Source organism: Pristis pectinata, chromosome 3 (assembly GCF_009764475.1).
Source record: "Pristis pectinata isolate sPriPec2 chromosome 3, sPriPec2.1.pri, whole genome shotgun sequence".
Taxonomy (NCBI): domain Eukaryota; kingdom Metazoa; phylum Chordata; class Chondrichthyes; order Rhinopristiformes; family Pristidae; genus Pristis; species Pristis pectinata.
In genome coordinates, this window is record NC_067407.1 from 120,082,350 (window position 1) to 120,095,735 (window position 13,386).

Sequence of the window (13,386 nt, forward strand, 5' to 3'; positions counted from 1 at the left end):
TGACAGAGTTAAAAGCACTGTTCAACTACTGTGGAAAGTTCGTGTCATCTTTAGTAAATGTGAAAAGACCTCCACACAAGTTCCTGAGTCACAAGACATAATTGATGTGCAGAAGAAAACAGGAAGCCACATTCCGTGAGTTGATAGAGTTGCTGCTGAGTTTACAATGTTCTTGTTAATTATGACCTAATGAAGCCAATGCTGCTATCTTGTGATGCGTCACCTGTCTTTGTTGGTGTAGCTTTGTCAGGCTGTATGAAGAATGAAGATGGCGACTGGTTTCCTTCCAAGGTCAAGCAGTAATACTTGCCAATAGACAAAGAAGATTTAACTGTTGTCTACAAAGTGAAGTTTTACAAATATTTCTGACCTAAACTTTTCATGGACCGGAAACCTATTCGTTAATTCCAAGGAGGATACCCTTGATAGCCTTGGCTAAAGTGTAAAGATTGACATAAACACTGTTTGTGTAGGACTGTTCTGAAATGCAAGGGAGGACAGTACAATTAGAATGGAATGTGAACTATTGAGTTGACTACCATTTGGTACACCTCTACATGAATTGCCAATGCCAAGTGAGATTGTGTCACTGCAGGAGTACTTGGATATTACTGCCGTCACAATCCCAGAGCTTGCTACCATGGCAAGTTGCGATCCCACCCTCTTGTGATTGCGCAAACACATCCAGTGTGAATGGGAAAGAGAATGTGCATATGACATATTGTTACCATATTGCAAAAAAAATCACAAGATAAGCCAGCCTATAGGCTGCTGTGATTCCTTGGGGATCCAATGATCCAATGCTGTTGATCCATTACAAGCAAGAGCAGCTATTTTGAAGTATTTGCATGAAGGACACCCAGGCATACCTCATCATATCAAACAAACTGACAGAATTGCTGCCTGGAATAGTTGAGCAGCTGAAGGACAAGATGAAAGTGCATCACAAGAATCTACCATCTGCTCCTCTTACACCACAGCCCAGCTGAAGAGCTGTGGTTAAAGATACAAGTGGGCCTTGTAGTTCCATTTATGGAAAATTGTCATGATCATGATTGATGCCCAAATCAAGTGGATACATGCAGTTTCCATTGACATATCTTCAGCTAAAACATCGATTTCAAAGTTAAGATTGATCATCAGAACACCCGGCCTTTCTTAATTACTTTTGATGAATAATGGTGGTAGTGGTGCTGAGTTTGCCACATTCCTCAACAGGAATGAAATCAAGTGTGTATTGTAGTTTTGGAGAGTAGAATGAGGGAGGCCTTCCAGGAATACTTTGGAATAGCCAAGTCTTAAGGGAACAAAGGAGAGGATTAGTCTTTCAGCATCAAACGGATTGAAGTAAAAACAGAACATGCTGTAAGTACTTACCAGGTCAGGCTGCATCTGCGGTGAGGGAAACAGAGTTAACATCTCAGGACTACTTCTACCTGAGACGCTAACACTGTCTCTCTTTCCACAAATGAGGCTTGACCTGTCGAGTATTTATAGCATCTTCTGTTTTAGATTTCCAACATCTGCAGCTTTTTAAAAATTTTGCAATGGATCAAAGTGTTGGGTGACGTGAGTACAAGCGATTCCTGCTTTATGGGGGGATAGGGAGGGGGTGGAGTTGCGTTCCTAGAAAATGGTCTATATCATGATTTTCTGTAACATGAAGCCGTGCCACCTGCACGTGTCAAGAGGTTGAAACACAAGTTGAAAGAAAGTTTTGTGTTTATTTATTTACTTTTCTTCACACAAATTCCATGAGAGTGAATTTTATTCCATATCTCAAATTTTTGGGTAATGATCTGTTAATTCTGTGGCAAATTTCCATTACCTGAATAGCCATAACATAGAGTTATACAGCACAGAAACAGCCCCTTCAGGCTAGCTTGTCCATGCCGACCAAGTTGCCTACCCAAACTAGTTCAATTTGCCTGCATTTGGCCCGTATCCCTCTAAACCTTTCCTTTCCATGTACCTATCCAAATGTATTTTAAACATTGTAATTGTACCCACCTCCACCACTTCCTCTGGCAGCTGATTCCACATACCCACCACCCTCTGTGTGGAAAAAGCTGCCCCTCGGGTCCCCTTTAACTTTTTCCCCTGTTACCTTAAATCTCTGTCCTCTAGTTTTAGACTCCCCTCCCTGGGGAAAAATACTGCATCGTGGGGGTTGGCTGTATAAATAGGCTATCTCAGTCACTGAATGGATGTGTGGAAAAGCTCTACCCAGGATGAAAAATGCTGTGATCCACCACGTTCTTTCTCAACATTTGCTAGGGTGAGGGATGGAGTTGATGACTTGTTGATGATTGATGTTTGTAAATGAGACTGAAGACAATAGATCTGTTTGTCTTGTTGGATAATGTGCTATGTAACAGGCTTGTCATCAAGTTTAAAGGCCAAGGAATGAAAGGGTCTGTAGTAGCATAGATAGGAAATTGGCTGAGTTACAGGAGACAAAGAATAGTAGTTAAAGGTTGTTTTGCAAAATGCAGGAAATGTAAAATGGAATTCCCCTATCAGTGACTTGGACTTGGGTGTACAGGGTGCAGTTTCCATATTTGCAAATGACATGAAGCTTGGAGGTGTAGTGAACTGTGACAAGGATAAAGAATAGGTTTCAAACAGATGTAACAGGCTGTGGAAAGGGTGATTGGTGATCTTTATTAGTGAAATTTAATGCTGAGAAATGTGAAGTGTTACATTTTTTAAATTTAAAAATTTTTATTTACAGCGTGGTAACAGGCCCTTCTGGCCCAACAAGTCCGCGTCGCCCATTTTAAACCCAAATTAACCTACCCGTACATCTTTGCAATGTGGGAGGAAACTGGAGAAACCGGAGGAAACCCATGCAGACACGGGAGAACGTACAAACTCCTTACAGACAGCGACGGGAATAGAACCCCGATCGCTGGCACTGTAATAGCGTCACGCTAACCGCTACGCTACTGTGCATTTTGGAAGAATGGATGAAAAGAGGCATTAAACAGTAGACACAACAATTCTGAAAGGATGCAAGACCAGTCAGATTTGGGGGTATATGTGCATTCTTTTCTGAGGGCAGGTTGAGAAGGTGTTTAAAAAGCACAATAAGTGGCATAGAATAGAAGACCGAGGAAGTCTTCTATGAACTTTTATAAAACTCTGGTTTGTCCACATCTGGAGTATTGTGTCCAGTTCTGGGTGCCACAATTCAGAAAACAATGTAAAGGTAAGTAAGAGGTTTATCAGAATGATTCAAGGGATGAGGGACTTCAGTTATGTTAGTGGGCTGGAAAATTGGTTGTGTTCTTGTTACAAGGATTTGATAGAGGTATAAAATCATGATGGATATAAACAGAGTGAAACTTGCTACTGGCATACAAACATGACGCAATAGGAGTAGTTGTAGGCCTCTTGGCCATTCAAGCTTGCTGCACCACTTAATAAGATTAGAATCAGGTTTTTTATCACTGACATATGTCATAAAATGTGTTGTTTTGCAGCAGCAGTACAGTGCAAGACATTAAAACTTACTGTAAGTTACAAAAATAAATAAATGGTGCAAAAGAGGAATAACGAGGTAGTGTTCATGGACCGTTCAGAAATCTGATGGCAGAGGGGAAGAAGTTGTTCCTGAAATTGAGTGTGGGTCTTCAGGCTCCTGTATCTCCTCCCTGATGGTTAGTAACGTGAAGTGGGCATGTCCCGAGTGGTGAGGGTCCTTAATGATGGATACTGCCTTCTTGAGGCACTGCCCCTTGAAGATGTCCTCGATGGCGGGGAGGGTTGCGCCAGTGATGGAGCTGGCTGAGCCTACAACCCTCTGCAGCCTCTTGCGATCCTGCGCATTGAAGCCTCCCCCTCGCCTCTCTGTCCCTCCCCCTCGCCCTCCCTCCCCCTCCTTAGGAAGGATATACTGGAGATTGAATAAATGCTGCAATGGTTCACCAGATTAATTCCTCATTGGCATGTTTTACTCATAAAGAGAGATTATAAATAGTCTAGGACTTGTATTCCTTTCTTTACAGAAATGAGAGATGATTTCATTGAAACAGAGTGGATTCCACTTTACTATCTCTCTTTCTGTCCCCCAAACCCCCTCTCTTTCTCAGAAGTGATTTGCTCGGTTAATATACTGCAGAGTTCCTGTCGTTGAGTATGTATAGTGTGATGCCTAACGATTTTGCTGTGTCAAATGGGTTTGCTCTGTCTAATGGTTTGCTTCCATTGTGAACCCTGAAAAGTTGTCTTGGCTTTATCCATTTTCTTGTAAAGGGTCACTTTAATGGCAAGAGATTCTGTTGTTTGGGAGACAACAGCTGAAGCATAGCCTGCTTTATGGAGAGGCAGAGTTACATAACATCAGAAAATAGCAATTATTTTCAATAAGGCAAGTTGAAGAAGGCGGCTGTTTGACATGATGGAATTTAAGACCCAATTGAACCCTAGCTAAAATGATTGAACAGTGTTTATGAGGGAGCCTCCTGCTGCGCCAGGCTTGTGGCACATGGGTGTCAGCAGGGTCCAAGATGGAGAAGTAAGTAGACTGATTTTTTTTTTGTTTTACAAATTATACAAACTGACATGATTGATGAGTTATAAAAATCAACACATTCATTTCCCTTCACGCCAATCGTACCTGTTAACTGCAATTAGTTGACAACCTTAGTTACCTCAAATTTAAAGTGCATTGGATTAGAGCTAATAAATTAGCATGGATTGAGAACTAGTTAACCAACAGAAAACAGTGGAAGACTAAAGTTGGTAAGTTATAACTAGTGGGCAGTAGGCAGACGACACCTGCTGGGAAGCTGATCTCCAAGATTTCATCTCCGAAGCATACGAGGATGGCCTTGCACTCAAAAGCTGCAAGACAAAGTTCCTCTACGAACTGCTGTCTGAGAATAAAGATCCATGCTGAGATCCTGGAAATCATCTACCTGCATTGCACTTTCTCTGTAACTGTAACACTTTATGTTCTTGTTTTACTTTGTACTACCTCAATGCACTGTTGTAATGAATTGATCTGTAGGAAATGGTATGCAAGACAGTTTTTCACTGTACCTCAGTACAAGTGACAATAATAAACCAATTTACCGAATGGTGAGAGACCTGGAAATGTTGGTATTTGGAAGGCGCTGGATGTCATTGTACACAAATCATATTTAGGAAAGCAAATGTATGTTAGCCTGTATTGACTGCAACATTATGGGGCCTTGATGAGACGCATCTGAAGTACTTTTCACAGTTTTGATCTGCCCTGTCTAAAATAAACTTACCTGAGGGAAAGCAGTAAGGATCACTAGACTGATTCCTAGGATGTGAGGACAGGATTGATGTGAGAAGAAAGTACATGGAGTAGGACTATATTCGTAAGTGTTCAGGTGAACTAAGTCAAATGTCAAAAATTCTTAAAGGGCACTGGAGGTTGGTTGCTGTGAGATTGTTGCCTCTGGCTGGACAGTCTGGAACTAGGGATCATGATTTCAGAAGGAATCAGTCTTTAAGGACTGAAGTGAGGAGAAATTTCTTCAACTGCTCAAAGGTGTGTGAATCCTTGGAATTCTTTACACAGAGAACTGTGAATGCTTTGAATTGATTGAAGACTGAGCTAACTATTTAGATAATTTTACTTATGCAGATAGTGTGGGAATTTAGAAGGTAAGCATTGATTTTAGTAGCAAAGGAAGCTTGAAGGACCAAATGGCCTGCTCCATTAAACCACCAGCTGAGATTAGGCTGGAACATAAGATTTAATGTTGCCTTCAATTGAATTCTTCTTGATGAGAAAATAAGTTTTTATACATGTTAAAAAAAAGATCTTTGCATCCCTGAAAACATGACATTTCCTCTTCATGGTGGAAGTTCTTTGCCTGGAACATAAATGAGCAAATGATACCTGCAGAGACTCCTGAGTAAGATGAAAAATAATACTGAAAACTGTGCAGAATTCACAAATTATTTTCCATCTGCCCAGTTAAACAAACATTCACAAGCAGGAACCCAGAAGAATGCGCAAGAGCAAAAATGTAAATCTACAGAAAATTGCTCATTGACTTTGACAGCTCTTTTCAATATTTGTCTTAACTTACTTCAGATTTAGTTATTCACTTCCAGTTGAAGAGATTAGAATAACAAAGTATCAGGGCCTCATCCAAAATGTCAGCCTGATAGAAAATAGAGTTTCCAGGACCCTCTTAAAAATTGGAAAGCACCCTTTGAAATTAAATCTTGTTACACTGAAATGTGTAGTTCATTCACTTCATGTTAGAATGATCTAAATTGAAGTCTATTATCTCCTTTCATTAAAGGTTGCCAAACAATGGAAATAATCTTTGAGATTTGATCTTGTGATGATTGATCTTGTGACAATTGATCACATGATGGTTGAAATTAAATTTCAAATATTACTGGCTTTGTGTTATAAATGTTTGAAACATTTTACATTTGGATTTCACTCTTATTTGGTGCGCTAAACATGTTCTCTATTTAGACCTAGCACCCAATTGAAGGACCCCCTAAAGACCAGGCAAATTCAAAAATTTACCTTTTTAAGAAGATAAATCGGATATTTGGTGCCCTGATTGCTGTGATAAAATGCAACTTGTGCCATTCCCGATGGTAGCTACTTGCAGGATTTTTGAGACTATAGCCCATGAGAAGTGAGATAGGCTTTGAGGGATAGGTCTCCTTGCCTAAATGAGAAGCCGTAGAAAAGACTGCCATGAAGTCAAGGGAGAGGACATGGGAAGTGGGGAACGTGTGTCTTCAGTGTGCCTGGCAGCCAACACATTACACCTGACTCTTCCCCCAACTATCTCCTTGTGATTGTCCTTGCAGATTGAGTCCTGTGCTACAAGTGGCCCCATGCAAGATGCAGGCACAATATTAAGGCAGAGACCACAACATCTCCATGCTGTTCGCAAATTTGAAAGTCTGCAATAAGTACAGTGAGACCCAGTAATTATGTTCCCAAACAGCACACTGTCTTGGTTGGGATCTTCAATTCACATCTCACGGCTGATGATTTGGAATTTGCTTCTCATTTTACTGGAGTTAAAGACAAAGATTGTGGGTTGTTTTATTGCTCCACTTCCTGTCAATTAGGCAGGAAAGGTTGTTATACAAATTGATGGCATCACCACGTACTGAATGATGTTAGAAAAAGAACAGTCATTATATAATGAATCATGTCCTGATGCTGGGGCTTCCACAGAAAATGGGCACTGTCATCTTAAAATATATACAAAAATAGCTTTTATGCTCACAAAAGATGGGTGTTATGCACTCCAATTTCTAGGCTGCAGGGTCAGTGTTCTGAAAAGAGGGGAATTAAGAGAGCAAGGGAATAAAAAAGGAAATATTAACCTTGATCTTTGGATCATTGACATTCTCCTCTCTATGTCAGCAGGTTAGGCATTTAAACCCCATTTCGAAAATCATTGATCGCTTAACTTTTCTTACTGACAAGTTGATGTTTCCCTTCTCTCGCACTGTCCTCCTCCCTACTGAAGCCGGATTAATTACCATTTCCTCAAAAAATAAAACTACTAACCCATCTCCAGCTTTCCTGTATTCTCCAGAGACCATGGCTGAACTTGTGTTAGATAAAAGTGTGATGAATGTGAACCACCAATACAACATGCGAGTAGAGAAACCCTAAGACAAAAGCATTTTGGATAACAAGTCCAATCCTTTTCCTGTTTTAGTGTATTTCTCTTCCATGGATTTTGAACAATGTTTGTTTGTGTTTTTTTTAATTAAGCTGAACTTTTTATTGAACTACAAAGAACCAAAGAAGCCTCATTTTGCATCCAAGAGGCAGCCAGCCTTTTTTCCGTATCACATGATGTAATGTTTATGCGTGGGAGGTTGGCAGAGGTGAGCGGCAACTTGAATGCAGCCAAGCACTTTTATGATGAAGCTCTTGCCATGAATCCAAGAAGTGCAAAGATCATGGAACACTTGGTGAGTTATTTTTAAATGAACTTTTTAAGTCTTACAAAAATGAAATATGTTCTCGTATTGAATTAACTATGCCCACTCTTACTCATTCACTCACTCACACATATTGTGTCCTCCTCTTGTATAAGTCCTTTCACAAAGATTAGTTCATGTGAAGCTTGGATTCACGAGTGGTAGAAACTAGAAGCCCTTTGATAGCCAGGTAAGCACTTTCATTGGGGAAAAGCCATTAGAGCCACCACCAGTCTTGTTTTTGCCCAGAATTCACATGCGTGCCAACTCCAGCCAAAGTGACTGGATGGGACACATAAGAGACTGCAGATGGTGGAATCTGGAGCAACACACAAAACACTGGAAGAACTCAGCGGGTCAGTCAGCATCTATGGAGGCAAATGGACAGTCGACCCTTCATCTGGACCGGATGAAGAGTCTCGACCCAAAACATCGACTGTGCATTTCCATCGATTGATGCTGCCTGACCCGCTGAGTTTCTGACTGGATGGGAATCAGGAGTCAAGCCCTGTCTGATTTTCTTTCTTTTGTTTCCTTCCCCTCCTTCCCTGTGCTAGGGACTGTGAAATCAATATTACCGTTCTCTCAGCTGAGATAAATAAACACAGAAGAGACTGAAATTGAATCTGTGACCTTCTTGTTCTGTATAGTTTAGTACCACAGCTGTTAGGCAGTAAAATGAACGAATCCTAATTTATTTAGTGCATAGCATGCTGATGCCAATTAGGATATATATTCAATATATTAATTTAGGTCAATGAAAATCAAATATCTCTCAGGATAGCAATTAACTCTCAAGTCACAAATTTCTGTAATTGAACAAATTAGATTTTAATAAGAGAGGTTAAATAATTCAGTAATTTATTGGAAAGTTAACAGAGGTTACCATATCCTCAGTATGGTTGGAATGGAAGGCAGTCCAACCTCTGTTTAGATTGGGAAAGAGTGAGGGAGAGTATGGTCAATTACTGAATGTAGGCCATTCAGCCCAATCACGCGGTTGACGTCTTTCCTCCACAACAGTAATGGCCCCAATCCCACATGCCCATCCAGCCCTCATAAAACTTCATTCCCTTTTCCTTTAACTGCATATCTAACATATTATTAAATGTTGTTATGGAGCCTGCTTCTGTCACTAGCTCTGGTAGTGGGTTCTACAGTTTTAAAACACTCTAGTGTTTGTAGTTTTTGTTCTGCTGTCTGGTCTCAATTTCCTGCATTTAATCTTGTACTGATTCAGGGCTGCCATGACTATTGGACAGGATCTACTTTGATCTACTGTAGTCAAACCTTAATAAACATTTCCTTCAAATCCTCCTGTAATCTTCCCTGTTCGAAAGAAAACAGCTACCATTCTGTTTTAATGTAAACTATTCTTTCTTTGTGCCTTGATTCAAGCAGCATGTCAGTGAATCTGTGCAGCACCTTTGCTGTTGTCCAATATCTTCCCAATTATTCAAAGCCCCAAACCCCACATATTTCAGCCTATATAAGGCTTTTATAAATTCACCCTTACAACTCAATTTTTATATCTGAATAAATTGTCATAAAGCTTGAAATGCTGCTTTTAATAACTTGTGATTCTGAGTCCCTATATCCCGTGAAGCAGCAGAGCAAAAAGGCCACCACAAAGGTCCCAACATCCTAAATTTGGATGGTCTTACTTTGGTTGCCATTTGATGTTTCTGAGCCAGCCCAGTGTAGGATAATTTAGCAAGTCACACCAGCCTGAGTGGTGTGAAGGCTGTTTTGACTTCCTGAACAGCTCTTACTCTGTGTTTCTTGGTGCTAGCTTTATTGTACTTTGTTGGGAAAGGTTGCAGGTGGGGATCGTTGTTGGTCACTCATTGGAGACAAGCTTCAATTAATTTATAAAATTATAAATCAAACCTGAACTGTATGTGTGCGCTGTTGAACACAGCTGGCAGAACAGTGTCTCAGTAGGGATCAACTGTAAATGTTGGAAAACAATTGAGGGAAGAAAAGGCACAAATTCACAATAAGGGTGTCAGGATCTGGGAAGAACAGAAGGTAAGTTAAGGTTTTTAATAGAACCCCTCTTCTTACATCAGAAGTTTAAATTAATAACTTGCTTCAGCTGTTGTTACCTGGATATGTATTTCTGGCGTGTTGTGATTTTCAATTTTGTTACATCATGATTTGTGATATCAACAGAAATCATATTGCTTCCCTCAAACTAAATTATTAGAACCCTGACATATTTCCTGACAATGAAATTATTCAGCTTTAAGGCCTTTTAAGTAGGATTACAATTTCCAAAATCCTTGATATTTAGCTGTGTAATCGTCAACAACTGAAACTTGGAAAGAGACAAAAGGAAGACTGCTGCTGATTGGAGACAGCAGCCACATTTCCCTGGTGCCTGTCAGTATGCTGTAAAGACATGTTACTTGTCTAGCTCACCTCCATTTAATTAGTGCCAATAAATTAGCTGATGTTTCAAGTTCATACGTCTGTGACGGTTTACATAAACATACCATTAGTCAACACTTCTCCTGACTTGAATAAACAGCCTATGGATGGCCTTACTATTTGAACTCTGTGAAATAGCCGTCAAAAAATTAGTTTGGAACAATTTTTGATCTGCTAAATGACTACATGTTATAGAGTCTTTTGAAGTGATAATATGTGAGAGCAACTTTGTGTACAGAATAAATACTGACATTGGCCCATTGTATTAAATGTTCCGAGTACGTATTGTAAAATTTTTATAAAATTCTCAATTCACTCAAGATTACTTTATTCTCTTTAAAAAAAACTTTATTGAGCTAACATTTCTTTTCAATCATAACGAACAGTGAAGCCATAAGAGAACCATGCAGGTCAACAAAAGCAGACCTGATTCTAGATCAACACTTCCTGTGGCATGGCTTCCTGTTGAATGTATTATTAATGACTTTATTGCTTATTTGAGGTTACCATGATGCCTAGATATTACTTTGCTGGTGCATGCAGAATAATTATGTATATTTTCATGACCTAGTATGATTTGACAAGGAAAAAGGAAAAAAGAGAGAATAAGTACAGAATCAGCATCACCAAAAAATTGATTAACTGGTTACTTTCACATTACTGCTGTATGCACATTAGCTTATGTATCTCCTTCTACCTAGAGTACTTAACTAACTGCAAAGAACTTTGGGATACACACTTTGGGAGTCATGAAATATGCCAAAAAATGCATGATGATAAGCTTGCATATGAAAGCTGTAGAATGTATGCACAAAGACTTTGGGAGGCAAGATTTGAACTCCTGTGAAATAGTTACAGTAGGTGAATGTGTAGACAACATGGATATTAGTTGCAGTAAGAATGGTGAGAACAGGGTAATTCCAGAAATTAATCTGTAGTGCACAGAGTGCCATCCATAGTAGTATTGATAAAAGGTTGTGAAGAGAACATGCAGGCTAGATATCTTGCTTGTAATACCTGTTACTCGACCAGTACTTTTCATGTAGGAATGCAAGAAGGGAGTTAGAAAAGTTCCCAAGATATGGGAATACTGTAGAACTTCTGAACTGATATGGGTATTACTGTGATATTAAGGAATTAAGCTATTGCGAAAACAAAAGTGAACTTCCTGGAGCAAGTTTCAGTGTTAATGATATCCTATTTTATTGTATGTTTCCACTATGTTGAGATCTGCACATTGGAATTCAGCCTTCTTATACCATCAGTAAACCCATTGTGCCGTTAAAAGCTGGAGGCATGAGACTGCAACATTAATAGGAGAATTAAAGAGATAACTGTGAGGCTGGACTTCAGACTCCCAGAATCTGAGCTAAATCATAGGAGGTGCACATTGGTTATACTTGGGTAATGAGCCCTTTAATAAACATGATTACTTATCACAGATGGCAAAGAAGAGAGCTTATTTAACAAAGTCTCAATATACAATATGTTTCTGGGATTCACAAAATTCACAAAACTGGCTAGTCAAGTTATTTACCCTGCTGTCCCTTCAAAGCAGAGTGCACCAATCTCTTTTTGCCTGCTCCATCAACAGAAGGAAACTTCAGTTGGTGGTGATCCCAGGCTGGCAAAATGTTGGAGAGGTATAAAAACCTAAGAGCAAATCTAAAGCACAAACTATTGAAGTAAGTGTTTTCATGTATACTTATATTGGTAAGATTGCTTCTTTTTGACACCACAATGTAACAGTTGACATTATTGTTTTAGTGTACATTTTTCTGGGTGGAAACGTGATAGAATTGCATTTCAAGATCTGCATGGGTGAAATGGGCTCTTTAGTCCCCTTGAGCTCATTCCTAATAAGTACCCACTCTTCTTTATTTCTTTACAATATCTTTCTTCAAGGAATCCAGGGGATTATTTTCTGCAGTTCAGTCAGCCAGTAGTGTTTCCAAGGTTGTCAAGTTTGATGGAGTCTAGCTTGTTTTTCCTGTGTTTATCAAAAGGCAAGATGTATGCTGCGAATTGACCCATCAGAGATTTATTCTACTTAAAATGTCTGCTAGCATTTCCTTAAATAGAGATAAGGGCATTGCAGTGGCTCGCATTTATTGTAATGCTTTTTCCTATTTGACCAGATGTTTGGCAGTAACCAGGTCACTGATGTAGATTTCATCCACTATAAAGAATACTCCTTATTTTATGCTCACTTGCTGCTGGAGTGTGGAGATGACCTCTCAAACACATCATGAGACTTTCTAGGAGACTTTGTCAAGACCTCACCAACGTTCAACCAACATCTATTCTGTGAGTCGCCTCAGGACTTATCCTAACTACAATGTTACCTTCTAGGATTTATTGGGAGTAAGTAGTTGACTTTGTGCATATTGGTGGTGGTTACAAAATGGAAGTGAGATACTACCTGTTATAGTAGAGAGGGGCTGGAGGATGAGATGGTGTCTTATTCTCCATTTGCCCCCCACCCCCCCCCCCATCATCTTTCCCACTCTCCAGGACATTCCTCCTCTCCTAAACCTCCACAACATGAGCTGTAGAATGCTCCAGATTCAACTGTATAAGATCCAAATCTAACAACCACTTGTCAGAGTGTACTTGGCTAACTTTTCATTTGAATTACATGTCGCAGGATGTAAAGGTTGCAAAGGTAACTTGGTTCACAGTCACAAAAACTGTGCAACGAAATGACCTACATTGAGAATTACATTGAGTTTTTGCAGCATAGAAACAAGATATTTGGCCTATGTTAATGTCTTTTTATTTCAAAAATAAACTTTATTCATAATAACACATATACAAAAGAAGAATACAGTGCAAAGCTCTTTACATTCTTAGAAACATAGAAAACCAACAGCACAATTCAGGCCCTTTGGCCCACAAAGCTGTGCCGAACATGCCCCTACCTTAGAAATTACTAGGCTTACCCTTAGCCCTCTATTTTTCTAAGCTCCATGTACCTATACAGAAGTCTCTTAA

The 13,386-nt window shown here is 39.6% G+C and overlaps 1 protein-coding gene across 1 annotated transcript in view; it reads left to right on the forward strand.

Annotated features, from left to right (window-relative positions):
* Nucleotides 1-13,386, forward strand: part of LOC127568011 (tetratricopeptide repeat protein 7A-like) — a 180,820-nt gene that overhangs the window by 135,635 nt on the left and 31,799 nt on the right. The window contains exon 20 of the mRNA XM_052011257.1: nucleotides 7,748-7,950. Within this exon, the coding sequence (XP_051867217.1) occupies nucleotides 7,748-7,950 (203 nt within the window). The remainder of the gene's footprint in view (nucleotides 1-7,747; nucleotides 7,951-13,386) is intronic.